Here is a 23,871-nt window from a genome sequence, read left to right as displayed (position 1 = left end):
TTCCTACAACAAACCACGGTGCTTAACCTCATGTCAAAATACTCTGTGGTTTCTGAGTTGCATTATTTTCAGTTTCCCTTCCTCTTGATCCATTTCAGAAGATGTTTAAATTGTCTTCAAGTGATTTTATGTGTATATGTGTTTTAATAGAAGACAATTTATAATGACCAAAAGCTTATTTTTTAATGCCATTATCCTTGTTCTCACAGAAGAAGAACGGAAACTATGAAACACAATAAAGCTTACAGAAGTTGTGAAATAGTTGACTCCAGCAATTTAATTACCTCTCTATTTATTCCAGAGATTGATTTGGGAATTTGTGACCCTTATTGATTAAATGTACGTTGGAAATAATTCATATAGTGTGTACTCACAGGTAAAGTAAAGCCTTTGACATTGCCACATGTGAGGAAAATACGACATCTCCAATCTAAGGCTTGAACACATGCACGCTGTTCTCCAAATGGCACAAACACCTTTGTAGATCACTTCTTCCATGAAATAAAGCAAATTGGTCAGGTTTCAATCTTTGAACTCATGAATTTATACCCAGTGGAAAGTACAGGCATCTTAAGAATGTCTTGGTTCTTTCTGTTGTTTTTGAATCTGATAGCTGAAGTTCAAAACTGAAGCTTTCTCGATGTGAAGGTCTATAAACTTTGGTTTCTTCTCCCATCCTCCAGCAAAAAATGAAAGGAATCCATATAATTGGCATTCAAATAATTGTCATCTCTGATAAAACTATAAATAAATACACACTCTTGGAGTCCTCCTTTAGGGTTTACCATCAAAACCATCTAACGTTGCTGTATCAAGTGTGCAGATACTTACAAATATATGGCATTAGTTAACAAAACAGTTTGAAAGATATTGGATGAGGAAATTTTACTTTGGATACAGTACTTTGCAGTGCAGATAAAAACATTTAAGCAGGTAAATTATCAAAGGTAGAGAATATCACTTTGTATAAAGGCAGATCATTTAAATATTTTTCTATTTGTAGGTGGACCATATGCATTTATGGTAAGGATGTGTCTTTCTTTCTTACTGTTTCCCTATGGAACCCAGAAGCAGGCCCAAGGGAAAAGAGCAGGAAGCACTGAAGCAGCAACCACCTGTGTGGTGCCCACACTCAATCTGCACAGAATGGGGCCCTGGATGACACGGAAGCAATTGGTTAAGAAGCTGACTGGGTTTTTTTGTGTTTTTTGTGTTTTTTTTGTTGTTTGTTTTTTTGAGACAGTCTAGCTCTGTTGCCCGGGCTGCATTGCAGTGGTGTGATCTCGGCTCACTGCCACCTCCACCTCCCGGGTTCAAGTGATTCTCCTGTCTCAGCCTCCCAAGTAGCTGGGATTATAGGTACCCACCACCACGCCCAGCTAATTTTTGTATTTTTAGTACAGACGGGGTTTCACCATGTTGGCCAGACTGATCTCAAACTCCTGACCTCGTGATCCACCTGCCTCGGCCTCCCAAAGTGCTGGGATTACAAGCATGAGCCACCATGCCCGGCCAGCTGACTGGTTTTTTATTTCACTAAACTAACTCTAGTACATTTTGGTCTCATATAGAGAGAGCTTGAGTTTTTTTTTAACCCTATTTCTGTATATACCAGTACTTTTTAAGGGTAGAAATGCAGTTCTTCTCAATGTCATGATTGTGTGTATATTTAATTATCACAATTACAGGAGAATCAGAGCCCCATGTTTTTTACTTGCCACTCTTTTACAAGAGCTGAGGTGAGAGACTCAAGTGCAAATAGAGACACAGAGAGATAAGTAAGAAGACTCGATGCATTATATAAACCCCATCTTTCCAACTCCTGTGACAGACGTTGGTGGCTCCCCTGAAATATGGGCAATCTCATTTCTTGAAGAATTTCAAAACACGCTTTTGGTGTGATATATATGAAAACAATTTAAACAGCCAGGCCTCTCCTTGGTAAGCTAGGCAGTTGTGTTTTGCAAAGAAGGGCTAGACCGTTTCCTTGAACACCTGACTATAGGCCACATGATTGTCTGTGGCCAGGGTGTTCTTTAGACACTGCCAGAAGTATGGGTGAGCTTGCGGGTTTGTTGGCCACTCAAGGACAGAACTCCCACAGAGCCTTTTCCGGAGCTGGAGGAACTTGGACTTCTGAAAGGGCTTCTCAAGAAATATCAAGATAATCACATCAACTTTTTCATCCATGAGCCTCTGATGGGACAAGTAAAATGCTATCTTAAAATTTTCAGTCTTTGCATACTTGTCTGTCATCACAAACACTGTCTTTTTGCTAAGCTGTATGCTCTGGGAAAGGTTTTCCAGAACTGGCTGCCCTGGTAACCAGTCCCTTTCCTCGAGACATAAATTAAAATGTTTCTCTCTTGGGTCTTCCAGTTTGGCCACCAGCTCAGCCAAAACCCACTCGGTCACAGCTGGGTCTTTAGTGTCATACACAATAAAAGCATCATAGCAACAGTCTGGTGATATTAGACGCTGATACCCCTTTATCTTGGCCTTACAGAAATGGTAAATATACCACACATCCCAGAAATAGAGGTGACTTGCTGTCATCATCACCATGAGAAAGAGAGATACAGATATGGAAAGTGAGAACAGAATCAGGTTAGTCAGATCTAACTCACAGGTATACAGATCCAGGGAGATCACACTTTGGCCCTTGTGTGCTCCTGGCCCCACACAAGTCACATCTGTGGCCAGGTAAGGAATAGTCACCTCCGTATGGTTAACCCACCAGACAAACCACACAGCATCACAGGTGCACAGAAACCGATTATGATGCAAAAGCAACATCTTCAGATTGTTGAGGACATTTTCTGGGAAGCTGGTCTTTTGGATCATCTGGATTTTATTTGAGCTGAGATCCAGATATCGCAACTGGAAGGCATCTTGTAGAAAATACTTCGTCAGACTCCTGATTTGATTATTCTTAAGGATCAGATTCTTGAGGCTTCTGGAACAGTTGGATAATCTCTCAGGGACAGTGGTCAGTTGGTTGTGGCTGAGGTCCAAAGTTTCCAGGTTCTTTAGACACTGGAGTTTATTCCAACTGAAAGATTTGAGCCCATTTTTGGCCAAAGAGAGATTCTTTAGATTTGGAGGCATACCATCAAAAACTCCAGAAGGCAAGAAACTTAGGGAATTTTTAGAGATGTCTAATTCCTCTAATTTTAGCAGATTCTTGAATAATTGTAAGTATCTGTTATCACCTTCTCTCCATAAAACATCTAAGTGATTTCCTCTGAATTCCAGAGTTCTAAGAGACTCACTCTCCATGGTCCTGCTGGTGGAGGAAGAGATGTCATTGTCGTTCATCATCAGTTTCTGCAGAACCTTTAGGTTCTTGGTAAAGTTTAGCATATGAGTAATTCCTTCTGATTGAAAATAATGGCTATTACTGCTTATATCCAGAACTTCCAGTTTGTGAAGCTCTTCAAATGCTGTTGAATGGAGTAAATCAAGCCGGTTGTTGGAGAAGTCCAAATATCTCAGCTCTCCTAAAGGTTGGAATTCACTGCCATTAAGAGTTTGGCTAATGAGATTTCCTGACAAATTCAGGCATTTGAGGAAAGAAAGATGCTGAAAATCAGAGGACTTGACAAAAAATATACTATTTTTACTTAGATCCAAGGTCTGCCCATACTTGTAGCAGCTTTCATTAACAGACATGAAAGAAGCCTCTTTGTTTTTGAATCTGCAACTCCTTGCATACTTATCATATCTGAAATAATGTAATTGTTCCAGGACCTGGGGTTCATAACTTTCTACAGAAGTTCTGGCATTTGAGCAGAAGCCAACTTCACTTGAATCTCCTGAAGGTGATATTTTATTCACTGAAAGATCTATGACTTTCAGTCTTTTAAATTGTTTAAACATGCTGAGGTTAGCAATTTTTATAAAGTTAGTGCCAAGATCAAGAACTTCAAGATTTTGAAGATTATGTAATGGCGAGAGGTTAAAGCTTTTCAACTCTTTAAAGACATATCCTCTGATCCGCAGAATTTTCAGGCTTTTCAGTGAAGAAAATGCTTGTGATAGATTCATAGATGCACGATAGACCTGAAGTTCAAAATTGAAAGACAGATCCAATTGGATGAGGTTGGGGAGAAAATGCAGAAATTTAGCATCCCCAATTTCTTTGGCCAAGAAGTTTTGGGACAGATCCAGTTCCTGGAGTTTGTTGATGTTCTTAAACCATCTTGGGGGCACATGCTGAAGAGAGTTACTGTGTAGACGTAAAACTTTTAATTCTGTCAGCGCATCAAAAGCATTTACAGGGATCTGTAGGGGAGAATTATTTTTACACGGCGTACAAGGAAATGGGGCATTATAACAACGAGGGCAATTTCCACTTAAGTCAAGAATTTGTAATTGGTTGAGGTTATTAAAATCATCTTCTTGGATTTTTGCAATCATGTTGTTGTAGAGATATAGTTCTGTTAAAGTAGATGGCAAAACAGTAGGGACGGCTGTGACATTGTTATCTTTCAGGGAGAGCACTTTTAACTTTGTCAAGTTTAGGAAGGCATCTTTTTCTATTGAATATGAAACATAACAAGGATTTCGATAATAACAGTTTTGGCCCAGGTAGAGTATTTCTATGTTGGCCAGTTCTGTTAGATTCTCTTTTCTGATGGAAAATATGTTGTTGGCCTCAAGGCTGAGAAGCTGTAAGCTAGGCGGGAGGCCCTGCGGTATCTCTAGTAGCTGGTTTCCATCCAGGTAAAGGGATTTTAAATAAGTGAGTCCACTAAAGCTTCTGGGTTTAATCTGCAGCCTCTTGATGCACATGTTGTTTTTTGACCCCAGTGGAATAGGTACACAGTTGCATCTGAAATCGATCTCTACCAGATGGTCCAGTCTGTGAAAGGACGCTGGGGAGATGTCTGGTATGTGGTTAATGGTGAGGGTGAGGTTCGTGGTGTTCGTGGGAATACCTCCAGGAATTTCTGTCAAATGCTTGTCTGTGCAGTCCACGATCACATGGTTCTTTGGAACATCCAGAGTGACATCACAGGGCAGAGTTTTAGGAAACCATCTAGCCCCAAGGAGTTTGGAAATTAGGATTATGTTAAAAAGGATAAGAATTTGTCTCTTCAGTGTCCACATTGGAAACACCTGAAAGTATAAGAAAGAACAAATCATTGTTCTAAAACATACCAAGAATCAGAATTAAAAATTCCCATTTGCTGCCTCTCTTTTGCAACATTTTAAAAATAAACAATTCAGGACTTATTTTCAACTGTCTAAACAGCATCCCCAACCCCATGACTGTATTTGTCAGTTACTGAGATTTGCAACTATTTAGTTACATATTTAGCTTTTAGCATCTTAGCTCTTTAGCAAAATAGCTTTCGAGAGGGTAGAAGCAGCATTTTCCTATTCGTTGTTACATGGAACACTAAAATTGCAGAGCCATAGATTCACTGCCAAAGTCTGAAATTTGGAGGGTGAAGAAATGTTAGAATATGGATACACCCATGAAAAATAACACATGAAGACTTTAGTGCAATTTATGTCGACCTGCTAAACCTGCCCTGGTACACATTACATGAGTCTTTCATAATATTTGAGTCTCAGAATATTCTAAGATTCCCATTTTACAAATGAAGACATCGCTCAGCAATATTAACTGATTAGCCCAAGGTTACCCAGTAGCAAGTGGCATTTGATTAGAAAACATACATTCCTGCCATTCTGGCACTGACATTCCATAATCTGGCTCTTGTCTTGGATTGTTTTTGCAAAGAATCTTGCAAATTATCCCCTCCAAGGAGATTTTAGGATGAGCATTTTCCCTGCACATTGGGTTTACATTACATAAATTTGGAGAGGAGACAGTAGTAGAGTCAGGGCACTGCCTGAGTGATACATAATCAGAGGAACCGTATAACTGATCCATTAGTATACTTACAAGAATGAAGTGGGGCTGGTAATAATTACACCAAGACTATAGGCATAAACCAAGAGTCTGTCAGGCAAACTGGGACATATGGGAAACTACCCATAAAGATGATTCTTGTGCATCCAGGTTTAGCATGACAGACACTGGGACCCTAGGGAGAAAGGCCCTAAAAGGGAATATGGGAAGTGCAGAAGAGCTTTAAAAATCACCTTATTACCTTCCACTGGCTCTGCCTTACAGAATGCTTTAACCATGGACTGGCTCTCAAGTTTCAGGATTTCTAGCAATGTCTACTCCAGAACACTGGTTTTAGTTTAGTACTTACGCATGGAGTGGTCCAGCCTGTGTCTCTACCATAGGGATCTAGCTCAGTTAATGCTTTTATCTTCCCAAGTGACTGAATCAACCAATCATGTTGTTATCTAAGAAACCAAATGCCTACTTCCACCAGATGTGGTGGCTCATGCCTCTAATACCAACGCTTTGGGAGGACAAGGCAGGCGGATCGCTTGAGGCCAGAGTTCAAGACTAGCCTGGGCAACATAGCGTGAGACCCTCTCTCTACAGAAAATAAAAAATTAGCTGGGCATGGTGGCACACAACTGTAGTTCAGCTACTCGGGAGGTTGAGTTGGGAGGACCTCTTAAGCCCAAGAGTTTGAGGTTGCAGTGAGCCGTGATCACACCACTGCACCCCAGCCAGGGTGACAGAGCAAGACCCTGTCTCAAAAGAAAAACAAAAAAAGCCTACTTCCCTTAATTCCTCTAATTGGAGGTAAATAAGCAATTTTTTTTCTCCAATGCAAGATGGCTCAGAAGGGATTTTTCAGGTCTAAAGTTTGTTGGAGTTAGAGGTACAAAATTATCTCTTCTTCTTGTCACCACCCTGTCTTTTCCTCCCTATCGTTAAAAACATTGAGAGTCCAGCTGACCTCCTTCATTGTTCTTAACATCCTCCTTGCTTTGAGGTTTTAGCTGACATAATATCAGCTGAGATCCCTCTATCCTTGGTCCACTCCAAAGCCTCCTCTCTCACTTTCCCAGTCCACCCTATCTATCAAGCTTCCCAAACCTTAATCAGTCAGTTTCTTGCTGTGAACTCCTTGAAATTGTTTCCCAGGCTCAAGCGATCGTCCCACCTCAGCCTCCCAAAGTGCTGAAATTACAGTCATGAGCCACTGCACCCAACCTTCTTATTTTATTTTATTTTTTACAGTATGAGCTGAAGCTTTTTATCATGGCATCCAAAGTCTTCCATAATTTGTCCCCTGTCTACTTGTCTGGCTTACCTGATTGAATTCCTCTACTAGCCTCACTAGTCGATAAACCCAAGTTCCCTGACTTGCAAGTCCCTCCGTTAGAAATCCTCTTCCCTACCATTTTCACCCACCAGATTTCTACTTATCCTTTAAGGCTATGTTTCTCAAAAGGAGCACTCAGATACCTCAGAATATATGGCAATATGCCAGTGGGTACAGGAAGCCCTTAAATAAATATGGTACATCTTCTAGAGCACCAGTCTTTCTCAGAGATTTAGGAAAAATGTTCACTACTCAGGGAGGAGGAGTTGAGTCAAGATAGAGGGATGGCTATGGTCCCTGATAATAGGATTTTATAGTCCCTGATAATAGGATTTGTATGGTTATAGGATCTCAGGCCCTGGACCCAACCCCTGGCTATGCTTTTGTCCAAAGACATAATGGGTTCATAGATCCCACTATCAGGAGGCAATTGGTAATGCTGCCCAGAGTGATATTGTAAAGCAGAGAGGGGAGTTGTACTTCAGAGGGGGCCAAGGTGGATAAATGACAATCATGAACCAGGTCCCTCTTCCCATCCCATTCCCATGTACCTAAATGAGAGCCTGGGAAGAAGTGGGAGGATCGCTGAATTGAGTTAAAAACATGAAGTGATTGAGACAGCAGTCCTCATACTGCGTTTCCGAGGATGTGCCTAGTTTAAGTGTTTTCGTGATCAGGGAAAATGGAGGCTGTAAAATGAAGGAAGTTTAGTTGTAGAAAAATAAAGTCACCTTCACCAGTGGTGTGATGATAAATGTTTAACAATAAGCTTTCCCTGATTTGTTGTCTTGATTTGTAGCATTTGTCAATTTCTATAGTGTAAATATTCCCTCCATGGCCAATTTCAAGTGGGGTCCAGCACACCACTGGCCTTAACACACCTGAGACAATGACCGTGAAATTTTTAGCCTCTACACAGTGACATATTATAAATTAGAATGCAAATTAATCAGAAAACCTCCCCCGCCCCCCACTTAGTTCTAAACTTTTTTCTCGCACCTGTCCACTTTTCTCTTTGACTATTACCACCTCCCAACTCCAATTAGTCATTAGGTCTCATCTGGACCACTATGCTAGACTCCAAATTGCTCTCCCTGCTCCCCCTTCTCCTCTATAATTCATTCATCAAACAGCATCAGAGCGTTCTTTATAAACCTGAATCAGATCAACTATAATGTCTTCCTATTACACTTTAAATGAAATCCAAAGTCTTTACCATTGCTTATATCAAGGGTGTTCTGACTTCAGCCTACCTCTCTGACCTTGAGCCATCTTTCCCCTCCTTTACCACATATCAGCCATCTGGTCTGTTTTCTGTTCTGCATTCAAGCCAGCCTTGTAACCACCACAGTCTTGGCACTTGCTGTTTCCTATTCCTGAAATCATCTTTCTCCTCCTCTTCCCACAGCCCGGTCATTACCACCCCTTAGTTGCCTATTCAAGTGACACATCCTCAGAGAGGCTTTCCCTGACCAACTTATCTAAACATCTTTTCATGTAAGAATAGTGATAATAATAGTAATAGTAGTTAACTTACGTAGCACTTACCATATGCCAGGCATCATTTTAAGTGTTTTCCATATATTCATTCATTTAATCCTCACAATAATGGATACTACAGGTCTTCAATCCCTTATCCGAAACCTTTGATGCTACATGTGTTTTGGAATTCGGAATTTTTCAAATTTTAGAAGGTAATACGCTACATGTACCCTAAATTATGTAATAACTATTGAGGCCTGGGGCAGCATTCCATAATCAAACACACAAAATTTCCACAGTGACATATAGGATTGTCCACTCTAAGTGGAATTATTTAAAAAAAAAAGAATAAATAACTCAGTTATTTATTATTTATTAAAAGAATAACTCAGTTATTTATTAAAAAGAATAAATAACTCAGTTTATTATTTATTAAAAAGAATAACTCAGTTATTTATTAAAAAGAATAAATGACTCATTTATTTATTAAAAAGAATAAATAACTTCAGTTCAGGTCAAGATCTACCTCCAAATGCATTCAGATCATATTATGTTTGCAATCAACTGAGTTAGGACAAAGCTTTCAGTTTTGGGTTTTGGAATTATAGACTACTATTATTATTATTGTTATTATTATTATTATTATTATTTGAGACTGAGTTTCGCTCTTATTGCCCAGGCTGGAGTGCAATGGCATAATCTCGGTTCACTGCAACCTCCACCTCCCGGGTTCAAGCAATTCTCCTGCTTCAGCCTCCCAAGTAGCTGGGATTACAGGTATGCGCCACCAGTCCTGGCTAATTTTTGTATTTTTAGTAGAGACGGGGTTTCACCATGTTGGTTAGGCTGGTCTGGAATGCCTGACCCCAAGTGAACCACCCACCTCGGCCTCCCAAAGTGCTGAGATTACAGGCATGAGCCACCATGCCTAGCCTAGACCTCTATTATTATCTCCATTTTATAGATGAGTCAACTGAGGCACAGAGAGGTATATGCACTCTGTAACTGACTACCCCGTTTGATTTTGGTCATAGCCCTTACCACGGTCAGAAATTATCTTGATGATTTATGTTGCTTATTCGTATGATGTCTATTCTGTACAAGAATGTAAGCTGCAAGAGGGTAGGGCCTCTTGTGGTCTCATGTAAAACAATGCCTGGCACTTAATTAGGACCTCGTTATGTCTGTGAGATACATGAATGAAAGAATGAATGCCTGCATATATGAATCGTGAAGTAAAGAAAAATGAGAAAAATTTCTCCTTTGAGTAGGTTCCTTCAGTCTATACCCCCAGACTAAGCAGAGGTCAGATTTCTGTCTCTTCTATCTGCCCAGGGATTCCTTGGGGGAAAAGGTTTAAGAAGCTCTGTTTTCATAATGTCTCATTCAAAAACACTTTCTTCAAAAAACCTTCTGGGATCAAACCAGACAGAAGTAATCACTCCCTCCTCTCATCTCCTACTGCACTTATTACACGTGAGGTTGTGAAAAGCACTCTGGGTGGAGGGTTGGAAGAACTGGGTTCTACTCCTTTCTTGGTAGTTCATTACCCATATGCCCCTCTGAGGCAGGTTCTGTGCCCAGTAGAAGATACCCTGCAAAAGAATGATGGACACAGAAACAACAATATGGGACACACCAAGGACCCAGCCAGTGGATATTAGAATTCTAATATGTATCTACTGACTCATATTCATTCTTTCATTTGACAGATACGTGTTGGATGCCTACTAGGAGCAGGAGACACAAAGTCTCTGCCCTTAAGGAGCTCAAAATCCTGTGGAAGGGAGAAAAAAAAATACATATCTAAAATACAATGTAGAAAGACCATTAGTTCCTTCCAGACAAGATGCTGCCACTTGTATATGTGTAGCTGAACTGTACGTTGTTCTTATTCCAGGTGATAGTTATTGATATTTTTTATCCTTAATTTTGATTTTGATCCTGAATTTTGATACTCTCAATTCTTTTTTATCCCCATAGAGTCCAGAGATTGCTACACATCTCTCAACATGTTTTCTGCCTTTCTCTCATCTCATAATGACAGAACCTCCATTGGTAGTTGGGCATATACCACTGTGAAAAATAATTATATCTCCCAGACACACTTGCAGCTAAGTGTGGCTATATGACTAAGTGATAGCCAATGAAATTTGGGAGGAAGTGAGGTGTACAGTTTCTGGGACATGTCCTTAGACGGTGGGGCAGTTCCCCTTTCTCCTGTCTGCTTCTTGTAATGTGGATGTTGTAGCCACAATGTTCTCCACCTGGCTTCTTGTAATGTGGATGTTGTAGCCAGCCATCTTGGGCAATGCACATGAGAAAAATGAGCTAGGGATGGCACAGCAACCAGTTAGATGACGTAGATGACCCAGAGCATCCAGATCCTTCCTTATATGACCTCAGAGAGCAGAGCAGAAATAATGGCTTGGACCTGCTGACTGCCAAGAGTTTATGAGAAATCAAAAAATTGTTATGCTAAGCCAATGTCAATTGGATTTTCTATTGCACAAATGCAAACCTAATTTTAACCAGTATAGAATTTGGAAATAAGTTACTGTCCATGAGCGAACCTAAAATATGTGATGCGGATGTCATCAGGCTATTGGGAAGACTCAGATATCAGAGGCTGGAAAGCTGGGTGGCCCATATTATGCCATCACAAGATATCTGATAAAACTGTCACCTATGCTATCTTGTCTTGGAGGGCAGAACACATGCCAACTGTGACTTTACTCTTAGGCGAAATGATTTGGCAATATTCATAATGATGTTGGTGGCTTCTTACTGTTTTTAGCAGTCTTACAAGAGAAATGAAATAGGACTGAAGTTAGCCATTCTGCAAGCAGGGCTAGAAGGAAATACAGTTTTGCTCTGGCTGCAACTCTACACTTTAAGTTGAGTAAGACATCCTGAATTTTAAGGCTTTGCAGGGTTCAAAAAGCCAACTTCTATTGTAGTTTACCCCAAAATAAAGCAGATTTAATGGATACAGACAAAGCAGCAACTTAGATTAATTAAGTGTATGCCCATGTACATTTTCTAAGCACTTCCCATTAAGCATTTTCTAGTAGACAATGAAAGCCAGTCCAGGGCAAAAAATCTGATTGAAGAGTGTGGCCTTCCCCTTGACTCATGCAGCCTCAGGGTAGTTGATTCAATTGAGAGAGGGGAGCACTGACAAAGCATAGAGTCTTTAGACTTCAGACTGTCTAGAGCTGCTCTAATGTCATAGTCACATGTGGCTCCATAAATTTAAATTAATTAAAATTCAATCTCTTAGTCACACTAACTATATTTCAAGAGCTCAAAAAGCCACATTAGGCTAGTGGCTGCTGTATTCAAGGGTACAGATAGAGAACGTGTTCATCATTGCAGAAAGTTTTATTACATAGCATTGGTCCAGACCAATAAGTCAGCAAACTTATTCTGTAAAGGGCCAGATGGTAAATATTTTAGGCAAAATTGAGGATATTATGGAGGTACTTAAATAACCATTGAGAATGTAACTAATTAGAATAGTAAAACCCATTCTTAGCTCACAGGTCATTAAAAAACAACAGCAACAACAACAATAGGGGAGCCCACAGGTCATACTTGGCAGACCCCTGGTCTAGACCAAACCTTAGGCTGTGATAAACTTGTGCATGGAATTAGTTCTAAGCAAATTCATTCCAAGTCTATATTATTTAATGCTTATCCCAATTCTAAGAGATATGCTCATTTACAATGAGGAAAGTGAAATTAATGCTGAGGTGAGACCTAGGTGATTGAGACAGAGCTGGCACTCTTAGCCACTCTGCTATTCTACTTCTCGAGATGTCAACTCAGTCATCTGCCCCTATAGATGGAGAACACTTTGAGGTCCAGAAACTTTTTTGTCTTTACATATGCTCCATCATTAGGATGCCCGCCACACGGTGAGTGCAAGCTAAATATTTGCTGAGTAAACCAAGGCTTTGAACTTTCTTAAAATCCCATAGAAGATTCACATTATACTAGTATAAATAGTAAGGATTTTTTCCCTGAAGATCAGATTTTCACAAGGTGACAAGGAGACACCAGGAGGGTTTGGGGCCTCTGAAGGAAGGTTTGAAGTGGGGAGCATGCCACAGAAGAAACGAGGATGGTATCATTGGAAGGGCACGGGAAGTGGAGCTGCAGACGGACTCTTTCATAATCCTTTTTCTCAGACGCTCTGTCCCTTTGAACCTGAAACCCCAGTGAAAGCACAGAGCTCATTTGTCTCTTGTGGGAAGAGTCACAGTCAGGATGGGGCTGCCCTTGTCCTATGCTCAATAGTTGAGCCCAATCCCACTGACCCTTGGAATGCTTTATGCCAAACAAAACATATCTTGGCTCTCCACACCGGCTGCACGGGAAGCCTGGAACTCGGAGATCCCAGCAAGTTTGCATTCCAAGATCCATGCCAGAAGGAAGATTAACTGCAATGAGAAAGTTGGGCTCTGATCAAGCAGGTGAGGGAGAAAAATGAACTCACTATTTATTAGAATAGTAAAACCCATTCTTAGCTCACAGGTTGAAAAAAAAAAAAAAAAAGCAGGTGAAGGGACAGATGTAGCCCAGAGGTCATAGTTGGCAGACCCCTGGTCTAGACCAAACCTTAGGCTGTGTTAAACTTGTGAGTGGAATTAATTCTAAACAAATGAACAAAGTGTTTCTAAATCTGTTATTTAAAGAGAAAGTATACCTAAAAGACCATCTAGAGAAGATGACTTAAAAGTGTGAAATATTCCTTTATTCCAATGGAATTTTCCTTCAGTGTAGAAATTTCTCCTTTCAAGCCATTGGAAACTACCTGCTTCAGACTTAAGCTGGAACCTTAGCTTCAACTATCGTTATTTTGAGATTTCAGGGTTCGGCATCAAGCCAGGTCTGTTTTGTCCATCTGATACAAATAATCTGTTATTTTGTTTTGCTTCGGTTTTTTTTTTTATTTGTAATGATTGCCTAAAGACATGCATCTTTCAGTAATTTGACTTGTAAAATGGCATAGTATACCATGATAGGCCTGGCTTTGGTAATGAATCACAGCTAATTACACATGCAAATACACTGGGTAAATTTGGATGCTCAATTAGCAAACTAATTATTGTAAAAATGGGAATGGGTGATTTCATACACACAGGTGTTTCTATTTTCTCAATAAATCATCTCTTTAGTTAAAATGGAAAATAGAGAATTTATATTGGACAGCCATCAGACCATGATTTGTGTATTTTTTAAAATATTGGCTGCCTTTTATTACTTATGGTGTGCCAGGTTCTAAGGCAGACTTGTTGTTTATATTACATCATTGATCCCTCACACTGAAGTTGAAAGGCCATATAAATATTTCATTTTACTGATGAGGAAGCAGAGATCAGACAGGCAATTTCAAACCAAGATTCAGACTCATTGTTGACCAATTCTATTCAAGTTGCCTTACACAGCTACAGCAAATGCACTTGGTATAATGTGTGTCTGCATTTTGATTAATTTCCTTTTCAGTTCAAGTATTCTTGGTACTCTAATGTTTCTATTTTGTGCTACTTAGGGGTTTTGGGGCATAAAGAAATTGGTTTGTTTTTATAGGAAAAATTTACAAGTATTAAAAAATGGTGGCTGGGCACACTGGCTCACACATGAAATCCCAGCACTTTGGGAGTCCAAGGCAGGAGGATCACCTGAGGTGAGGAGTCTGAGACCAGCATGGCCAACATAGTGAAACCCCATTTCTACTAAAAATACAAAATTAGCCAGGCATGGTGGCATGCACCTGTAATCCCAGCTACTCGGGAGGCTGACGCAGGAGAATTGCTTGAACTCGGGAGGCAGAGGTTGCAGTAAGCCACGATCATACCACTGCACTCCAGCCTGGGTGACAGAGCAAGACTCTGTCTCAAAAAAAAAAAAAAAATGGTGTGTTTATGTTTTGAGTGGGACCAACTTGAGGGAGAAAAAAGAAAGATATTTTTAAGATGATTTTTTAAATGAATTGCATCCGATGTCCATTGTATTAGTCTGTTCTCATGCTGCTAATAAAGACATATCCGAGTTTGGGTAATTTATAAAGAAAAAGAGATTTAATGGACTCACAGTTCCACATGACTGAGGAGGCCTCACAATCATGGTGGAAGGTGAAGGAGGAGCAAAATTATGTCTTACATGGCGTCAGGCAAGAGAGCATGTGCAGGGGAACTGCCATTTATGAAACCATCAGATCTCGTGAGACTTATCCACTATCATGAGAACAGCATGGGAAAAACCTGCCCCCATGATTCAATTACCTACCGCTGGGTCCCTCCCACAACACGCGGGGATTATGGGAGCTACAATTCAAGGTGAGATTTAGGTGGGGACACAGCTAAACCATATCATCCAGCAATGTTACATGAGGGCAGTTTGTGGATTTAGAAATTTAAAGCCTCATTGAGCTTTGTCTGCATTATGAATTATATGCTCCCACAGTCATTCAACAAACATTATTGAGAATCTACTCTGTGCAAGGTACTGTGCTAGACAAAGTAGGGAAATGATGATGAGTCAAACACCATTCCTGCTCAATTAGGAACCAAATACTCTGCTGCTCTATTGTCAGAAGCTGTGTGTATCTCTTGAGCACAGAACTCTCTCTCTGCTGTCAGGGAAATCTATGGTGAGAAAAAACAATAGATTGTGGGGCAAGAGCTAAGTCAGGCCTAAAGGTAACACTGCTTTCCTACTCTTCAAACAAAAGTTTGAATAAACAAGTCTTCAAGGTGGCAAAACCTATCCACCTGGATGCCTTATTTTGATGGCAGGACTGAAGCCCATATTCAAGATTGAATTTTACTGATTTTAGATCTGTATTAGATTCCTACCACAATATTTACAGTTGTAGAGATCGAATTACTAATAGAAAAAAAAAAAAACATTTACCAAGCTGTTTTTAACTTTACGCTTTCCAAATAGCGTTTTTATCTTCAAAACTTTGTAAACTTGTAAGAGATGTCTGGTTGCAATCAGAGGAGTGAGAAGGACATGTATATAACTGGGAACTATTAGATGGAAAAAATGAGGAAGTGAAGGTAAGTGGTTTGTGTCTTGTGACAAGTTAGAAGAAGACTGGGATTAGGCTGATTTCTCCTCGTGTTTATTTATTCTAGGGGTTAGCACCACGTGAACTGAAAGTCAGATTTGTTTTCAGTCTCTCTGTCTGCTACAGGGCTACCAACTGAATTATCCTGAACCTTGACTTTCTCATCAACAAACTCTGGAGTTTGGCTAACTGACCTTAATGGTCCTTTTCTATTGTGCTTATTCTATGACTCTAATGGTTGGTGTAGAGCCCCCTGAAGCTTATCTGCCAGGGTCTGTCCTCAGCTGGGAGTCTTCATAACCCCCTGGAACCTCAGGCTGCTGCTGTTTCAAAATGGTCCATGCAAAGCTTCAAACTACCATAAACCTTCTAAGAATTCCACAGAGGGAGGAAAAAAATAACTAGTACATGTTTTGTTTAGTTTTTCTTTAAAGTAAGCATTATATGTCTTTATTATTTATTTATTTATTTATTTTGAGACAGTGTCTCACTCTGTCGCCCAGGCTGGAGTACACTGGCCCGATCTTGGATCACCGCAACCTCTGCCTACCCGGTTCAAGTGATTCTCCTGCCTCAGCCTCCTGAGTATCTGGGATTACAGACAGCCGCCACCACTCCCAGCTAATTTTTGTATTTTTAGCAGAGACGGGGTTTCACCATGTTGGCCAGGCTGGTCTCAAACTCCTGACTTCAGGTGGTCTGCCTGCCTCGGCCTCCCAAAGTGCTGGGATTACAGGCAAGAGCCACTACGCCCGGCCTTATATGTCTTTAGATAAAACTATTTTGCTAGTTTGATTCAGCTTTCTGAAATAGTAAGAACAGGAAGAATTACATGACAATCCATCGATTTGAGAGAATGGTTAAAAATGGGAAACTACCAATAGTAAAATATCAAATGTCCCTTAAAAAGAATGTGGTAGAGCTGTGGGTATTGACATAAAAAGCTATGCATGATCTACTACTAAGTTACAAAAAATAAAGGGGATTTTTAAAGCAGCATTAAAATAACATATAACCTATAATGCCTTTATGATAAATATATATGCATATATTTGTATTTGCAGAGAAAAGTAGGAAAGAATACACAAGAAACCTTTAATAGCAATTTCTTCTGGGCAGTGGTATAAAGGGGCCTTCCCTGGGAAGAGGGGGACTTCTATTTTTATGTTATACCCTTCTCTACTCTTTGACTTTTTATCATAAATAATATGTATTGTTTTTTATTAAAACTTTTAAAATCAAATTACAGAGGAAATAAGATCTCATCATAACAACGTAGAAGGAAATTGTGAAAAAGGAAAAATTCAACAAGTATTTATTGATGCCTGCAACATACCAGGTACTCCTCTAGGTGTTTGGGACATCAGTGGACAAAATAGAAAAGATTTCCACTCAACTATAGCTTATGTTCTCTAAATAATCACAAAAATATATAACTGTCAGAAATGATATTGCATGTCAAGTGATAAGTGTTACTGAAAAAGAAAACAGGGCAGAGTGAAAAGGATCAGGAATGTGGGGTAGGATTGTGAGGATAAATAGGGCAGCTTGGATAGGCATCATTAAGAAGTTGATATCTAAACAAAGACCTCAAGGAAAGGACAAAGTCATCCATAACAGACATCCAGGGGAAATGCATTCCAGACAGATGGATTAGCCTAGAGCAAAGGCCCCAAGGTGAAAACATGCTAGAATATTCACAAAAATGGCAACGGGGCCAATATTGCTGAAGCAGGGGGTGTAGGAGAACAATAGGAGATGAAGTCAGAGAGGGAGTGTCCCTAAGCATGTTGGGCTTTCTCTACCATTCCATGGATGGCGGTCTCTGCTCTGGGTGGAATGCAGATGCATTGCAAATTTTTGAGCTGACAATCAGTTGGTCTGACTTACATTTGAGAAGGATGCTGCTGGCTGCTGTGTTGAGAATAGACAGTGAGGGGCAAGGGTGAAAGCAGGGAGACTAGTTGAGAGGCTATTACAGTCATTCAAGCAGAAGTCCCAGGTAGCAGTGCTGGAGGGGGTAAGAACTGGCCGAACACCAGATATGTTTTGAAGGAGTAGCTACATAAAATATGACTTCAAAGTTCTTGGAAGAACATAAGGAGAGGGATTTGGAGACAGCAAACATTTCTAGGAGGTTTCCTGTCAAGAGGACGAAAGACATGGTGGGTAGTTCACAGGCAATACAGCTTTCACCTCGCGCGTACTGGCACACACACACTTTCTCTCTCTCTCTCCCTGTTTCTCCCTCTCTCCCTTTCTCTCACCCACTTGCTTTGGAGTCCTGAGTCATCACCCTTGTAAGAAGCCTGGCTATAGGACAACCACCATATTAGAGAGACCACATGGAGACAGAGACACTTGAGGAGCTGCAGCTGCTTCGGCACCTAGCTGTTGAGTCTCCTAGCCCAGGCATCAGACCTGGAGAGTGAGTCTTCAGGTGATTCCAGTCGCAGTCACCGCCTGACTGCCACCCCAAGAGAGACCCTGTGGGAGAGCTGCCTAATGAGTCCAGTCAACTCCTGGACCCATGATAGAAAGCAGTATATGATTGTTGTTGTTTGAAGCCATTGCATTTTGAGGTGATCTCTTACGCAGTGATAGGTAACTGGAACAGGAAGTCAGACAGGACATATGGGAGCAGATGGTCTAGGTAGGTACACAAGGAGGAGAAAGAGGAGAAAATGGAGAGTTCTCCAGGAGGGTTGGAGAGTTTTCTGGATGGAGAAGTAGAGTGTGATTGCAATAAGGAATTCTCCCACCCACTACACCCCAGCAAATGAAACCTTCACCTTTCTGTATTGAAATCGGTAGGCACGCCCCTGCCAGTCTATTATATATTCTTTGCATAGCTATTATCTGGCTACAATGGATTATTTTCAGCAGCATTCTTGGCAAAAGGAAATTTATCTTGAGATGAGACTATTTGAGGCCTGGGGAACGCTTGTATTTTTATAGTGAGTTAAGAAAGGATTTCCTGCTCTCCTGACTCTACTCTTTTACCCAACTAACCAACCAGTCAGAAAGGCCCCTGGGCACCCCCTGGGCTACAACATGTCAGCCCAGAGAGGACAACAACCCCATGCACTCAGCTGTTCCTCCAAGCAACTTTCAAGATCACAGAGCAGAAAAAAGCCAAGTTGCCTGAGTTTAAAAGGAAATGTTGGGATCTGCATTTCTAAGACAAAGAGTTGCTTGAGCCAAGACGTGTGAGCGAGGGGCTTTCTGTGATGGCGGGGAGCCTGCAGCGGGGGTCTGGGAGAAACCAGAGGGGATGGCTGCCTGGCTGAAGAAAACTTAGAAAGGGCATGGAAGAAGTAAGCAATGGCGGGGGCGATTGCTGGAAACCTTGCCCTCAAATTCATTGACTTTTTGCCATGTTTATATCACACTGAATTATTTGGTAACTAGAGATGTGTTGTGTATGTCTCCCTAGAGAATAACCAAGCACTGTGAATAAGGGAAGTTGCTGAAATGCTATTCATTTTATAGACTGAGCCTCTGCTAGGAATTTCCCAAATAGATTTATTAACAAATATCCCCTATTTGTGAATTTTGAAATATTTTTAATTTTAGTTTAATCTCTGTAAAGTACAAATACCATGAATATCAGTTTCATTATGTCACCAAAACATTTAAGTACAAGGTTGTAAACCACTTGCTTTTTTTTTAAAAAAGGAGAGAGTTATCATTTACTTCCTATCATTTTAGCCCAACAGACTTAGTTTTCAAACTAAAAGAATAAAAGGATATAAAGTTGTCTTACATAAATTAGGAACTCAACAGCTATTATGCATCACAACAGTCACCAAAGACCATAGGGCTCTCAAACCTATTTGACCTTATACCTTATCCCTTTGTTTTCTATAAGCCCCGGACTGACATACTTTTTCTGTAAAGGACCAGTTAGTAAATGGTTTAATCTTTGCAGGCCATCAGGTTCTCTGTCACACTACCCAACTCCTTGAATAGTTTGCCATCGTAGTGCAAAAGCACTTATCAACAATACGTAAACAAATAAACAATAAAACCATTTGTAAACACTGAAACTTGAATGTAACTTTTATATGTCACAAAATAGTAATTTTGCTCTGATATTTTTCAATCTTTTAAAAACAACAATTAAAAAAAAAACTCCTTAGCTCATGAGCTGTACAGCAGGTGGGATATAGCCTATGGGCCATAGTTTGCCAACCCCAGCCCTAAACTTTGGTGAGTTTCGGGGATATACATTATTTATTCTTGGGGTGCAGAGGTACTGGCTGGTTAATCTGTAATGATGATTTTTAATTTTAGTACAGTGTTCCAAATTTTTAAATAATCAGATTGTATTAATTTAATAAATGGATTACTTAATAACCTTTTTTTAGCCATAAAGAAATTTCCTATAGGTTAAGAGCAGAATAATGTTTTTACTTTTAAATTTGCTGAACCACTATTGACATTTTGGGAGATGGTCCCTTCTAATAGTAATTTCCCATCCCTGCATCTATTTCACATGGTGAGAAGCATTCTAGTAATAGCCAAGGCTTTGTCAGTACAAAAATTTGGTTTTAAGTCCTTGTTCTGTCATGTAAGAGCTCTCTGACTTTCATAAATCACTTGACCTCATGAGCCTCTGATTTGCCAACTGTAAAATGGTTATAAAGTAGGGATGTTGAATGAAATTAGAATATGCAACACATGTGTTTATGTAAACCATCATCACAGATTATCCAACATTTAGTAAGCATCTAGTATTTGCCTAGCAGGTGCAGTAAAAACATGAGGAATACACGGTACTTATCCATTTCTAGCTTGCTTTTTTCATTTAACATTATACCATGAGTGCTTTCTTAGGTCATTTAGTATTATTTTAAAAAACATGATTTGATGATTACATAATATTCCATTTAATGAGTCTACTACAATTAATTCACCCCTTCCCAACATGGGACATGATTTTTTTTTTTTTTTTGGCCTGGCTGCACTGACCATCTTGGTAAATAGTTTTCCATGTCCACGATCACTTCTTTTGTTTTTTTAAAATTATTTTATTGCTTCTTTTTTTAAGTTCTGGGGTACATGTGCAGGATGTGCAGGTTTGTTACATAGTTAAACGTGCCGTGGTGGTTTGCTGCACAGATCAACCCATCACCTAGGTATTAAGCCCAGCATGCATTAGCTTTTTACCCTAATGCTCTCTCCTGCCCCACCCTCCTCCTACAGGCCTCAGTGAGTGTTGTTCCCCTCCCTGTGTCCATGTGTTCTCACTGTTCAGCTCCCACTTATAAGTGAGAACATGCGGTGTTTGGTTTTTTGTTCCTGTGTTAGTTTGCTGAGGATAATGGCTTCCAGCTTCATCAATGTCTCTGCAAAGGACATGATCTCATTCCTTTTTATGGCTGCATAGTATTCCATGGTGTATATGTGCCACATTTTTTTATCCAGTCTCATGGTCACTTCTTTAAGAAGAGTTTCTAAAAGTGTAATCTCTAGATCAAAGGATCTGACATATGACTCAATACAGTTGAATATTTTCCCTGTGCTTTTTTGCCTTTTGAATTTCTTATATTGAAAATTATTTTCACGTCTTTTCTTAGAAAAGATATACTATTTCCCCTTTGTACTTGAGTAGGAAGCCATCATATCCAACCTCATCTTTATTGTGTGTGTGCTGGGCTTGGTCTAGGAAGAACAGAAGAGTCTTCAGCACAGCTTTCAGAGCCACCCAAGCTCCTTAACCTCTCAAAGCCCCAGTTTCTTTATCTCTACCTTATAGGGCTACTTTCAGGCCAAAATAGAATCATGTCTATCTAGCCCTCAGCATGATACTTGAGTGGTCAAGAAATGTGAGCTCTCTGTATTACTATCATTCCCATTATGCCACCCCTCAAGGGGCAAAGACAGATGTGGGCATAGGTTTGCATTAAAATAGACATCTGGGTTTCTAGGAAATGAAACCGTAAGCAGTTGTTTCCTTTGTAACAATAGCCCCATGGTTAATGCTTCATTAGAACTTTGACACAAAATGAGCCTAGGAGCCAACATTCGGATCTAGAATGTGTCTGATTTAAGTGACAAAATAATTTCAGAAAAAGGCCCTTGACGTCTTTTTCCGACTAAGTTTTGGCATACCTAATAACTCACACTTGCATCATACCACTTGCAAAGGACATGAAAAATAGTCTATTATTTGAGCCTCACAGTGGCCCTGGAAGGCAACGGGGGAGGGATTCTAATGCCTATTTCGTAGTCAGAGAAATTGAGTTTCAGAGGACTTTGATGACAGGCACAAGCCCCCCCCCAACTAGTGACTGGGAGAGCCAGCGCTGACAAAGACTCTCCTTAATTCAACTTAATCAGGCTCTACTACACCCCTAGGCTTCGGCCTTTGGCTTCATGTCCATCTTTGCATTGCCCAGTTCAAGCAGGAATCCTGCTAAGTCATTTTATTGATAATCCACTCCTCTTGGTATGTGATCACCCTCAATATCTGATCAAATTCCTCATCTCCCACCATCCACAGGTGAGGTCTGATCACCCTGGCCTGTCTTCAGCAAGAATCCTGTCAGGTCGGTTTAGCCAGAATCCTTTTACCCTTGATGTTTCCTCTTAGTAATTTTCCATCCACTGACCCCCACTCTACTCCTTGGCCAGAAATCTTTACTGGTCTTTGGCTGTATTCAGAATTGAGCCTCTTTCTATACTGAGGTCTCTTTCTGCCGATTGCAATAGTCCTGATAGTATCTTTATCTACTGTCTAAATTTAGTTTTCTTTGACAGCGCTCAAGCCCGGGGATTTCCCGTATTTTATTGCTATGAGCCTGCCCACACACTTCCATCCACACAGTCATTCAGACAACACCATATGCTGGAAAAAGCACAAAGTAACTTCAGTAATTCAGTGATTTGTTATGGCTTTAAAGCCAAAATTGTAGGCTGAAGAAATGAGATACATAGAAGCTATGTCCCCAATTCAAACATCTGCTCCTCCTCCCCACAGCACATATTTAATTCTTGTAGGAAGTTGGACAGAGCAAGCGTTGATTAATCTGAAATTGTGACATGCCCCCTTCATTAATGCCAATTGTGAAATATCAGGAAGCACTTTCCCCCAGCAAATAACCTAAGTACAGATTCTTCAATATTGCTCTTGCCAGCTGGTTTCAGTTGTTTCCACAAAGATTACAGATAACACTTTTTAAGGTTCTCTGAGCTGTTCTTACCATTTTTAGTCTTCTTCCAAAATGGAATGTAGAGGTCTGGTTGAAGAGAGCAGAGCATGAGAGGTGCCAAGATCAGCTTGAGATGGGCCCAATAGCATCAACTAAGAGAAAGAGAAGACATCAAAGTTTACACTTCAAAGACAGCACAATACTGTAGCTTAAAGACATGCTAGGATCATTGCTTTAAAATGCGTTTGAAACATCTATTTACAGTATTTACTTCCTCAAAGTTAGGTAGACTGGAGACATATTCCAGAAAACCATTTCTAACGTTACTGAAAGCCTAACTTTATCTTTGAAGAATTGACATTTTAGACTACCACATTTTTTATTTATATTCTAAAAAAAATTTTTGTGCATATGATTTCGGTTCCCTCTTCTCTCCTCCCCACTTCCTTATAACAGCACATACATCTACCTACTTAAATTATCTATATGTGTTCCAATGTTTAAAATACCTTTCTTGATGGCATGGAGTGATCCTATATCTGGAGCCTTCTGAGATGAAGTGATGGGAGGCAGGAAGTGTAGTCACAAAGACTACAGGCAGCCAGCCCTGGAGTTTCCAACTACAAAGATCAGGTCGGGGGATGGGGAGGAGCATGATTATTTAAGCCACCCCAGATATGGGCTTTGCAAAAGCACCGGGTTCCTCTTATTTCTATCACCACTATTGGGGCAATGTCTTGTCTAAATCCAAACAACTCTGTAGACCAAATTTCTTTCGTTTTTATAGCAGGGTTTCTCACCCTCAGCACTATTTACATTTTTGACCAGATAATTCTCTGTTGCACCGTAGGATATTTGGTAGCACCCTTGCTCTATACCCACTAGATGCCAATAGCACTGCCCCCTTCCAGTTATGACAATCACAGATGTCTCCAGACATTGC

At 40.2% G+C, this 23,871-nt stretch overlaps 1 protein-coding gene across 1 annotated transcript; it reads right to left on the bottom strand.

Moving 5' to 3' along the window:
• Positions 1-259: 259 nt before the first annotated feature.
• On the bottom strand, positions 260-23,478 carry TLR7 (toll like receptor 7). Its single transcript, NM_001130133.2, has 3 exons — positions 23,438-23,478; positions 22,980-23,080; positions 260-5,121 (listed from the first exon to the last, which is right to left on the bottom strand). The coding sequence occupies exons 2-3, from the start codon at positions 22,980-22,982 to the stop codon at positions 1,975-1,977; spliced, it is 3,150 nt and encodes a 1,049-aa protein (NP_001123605.1). The 5' UTR covers positions 22,983-23,080; positions 23,438-23,478; the 3' UTR covers positions 260-1,974.
• Positions 23,479-23,871: the final 393 nt, after the last annotated feature.

The sequence above is a fragment of the Pan troglodytes genome, chromosome X, assembly GCF_028858775.2.
Source record: "Pan troglodytes isolate AG18354 chromosome X, NHGRI_mPanTro3-v2.0_pri, whole genome shotgun sequence".
Lineage (NCBI taxonomy): Eukaryota > Metazoa > Chordata > Mammalia > Primates > Hominidae > Pan > Pan troglodytes.
The sequence above is the reverse complement of the archived record's forward strand: the minus strand, read 5'-3'. Positions and strand labels throughout refer to the sequence as shown.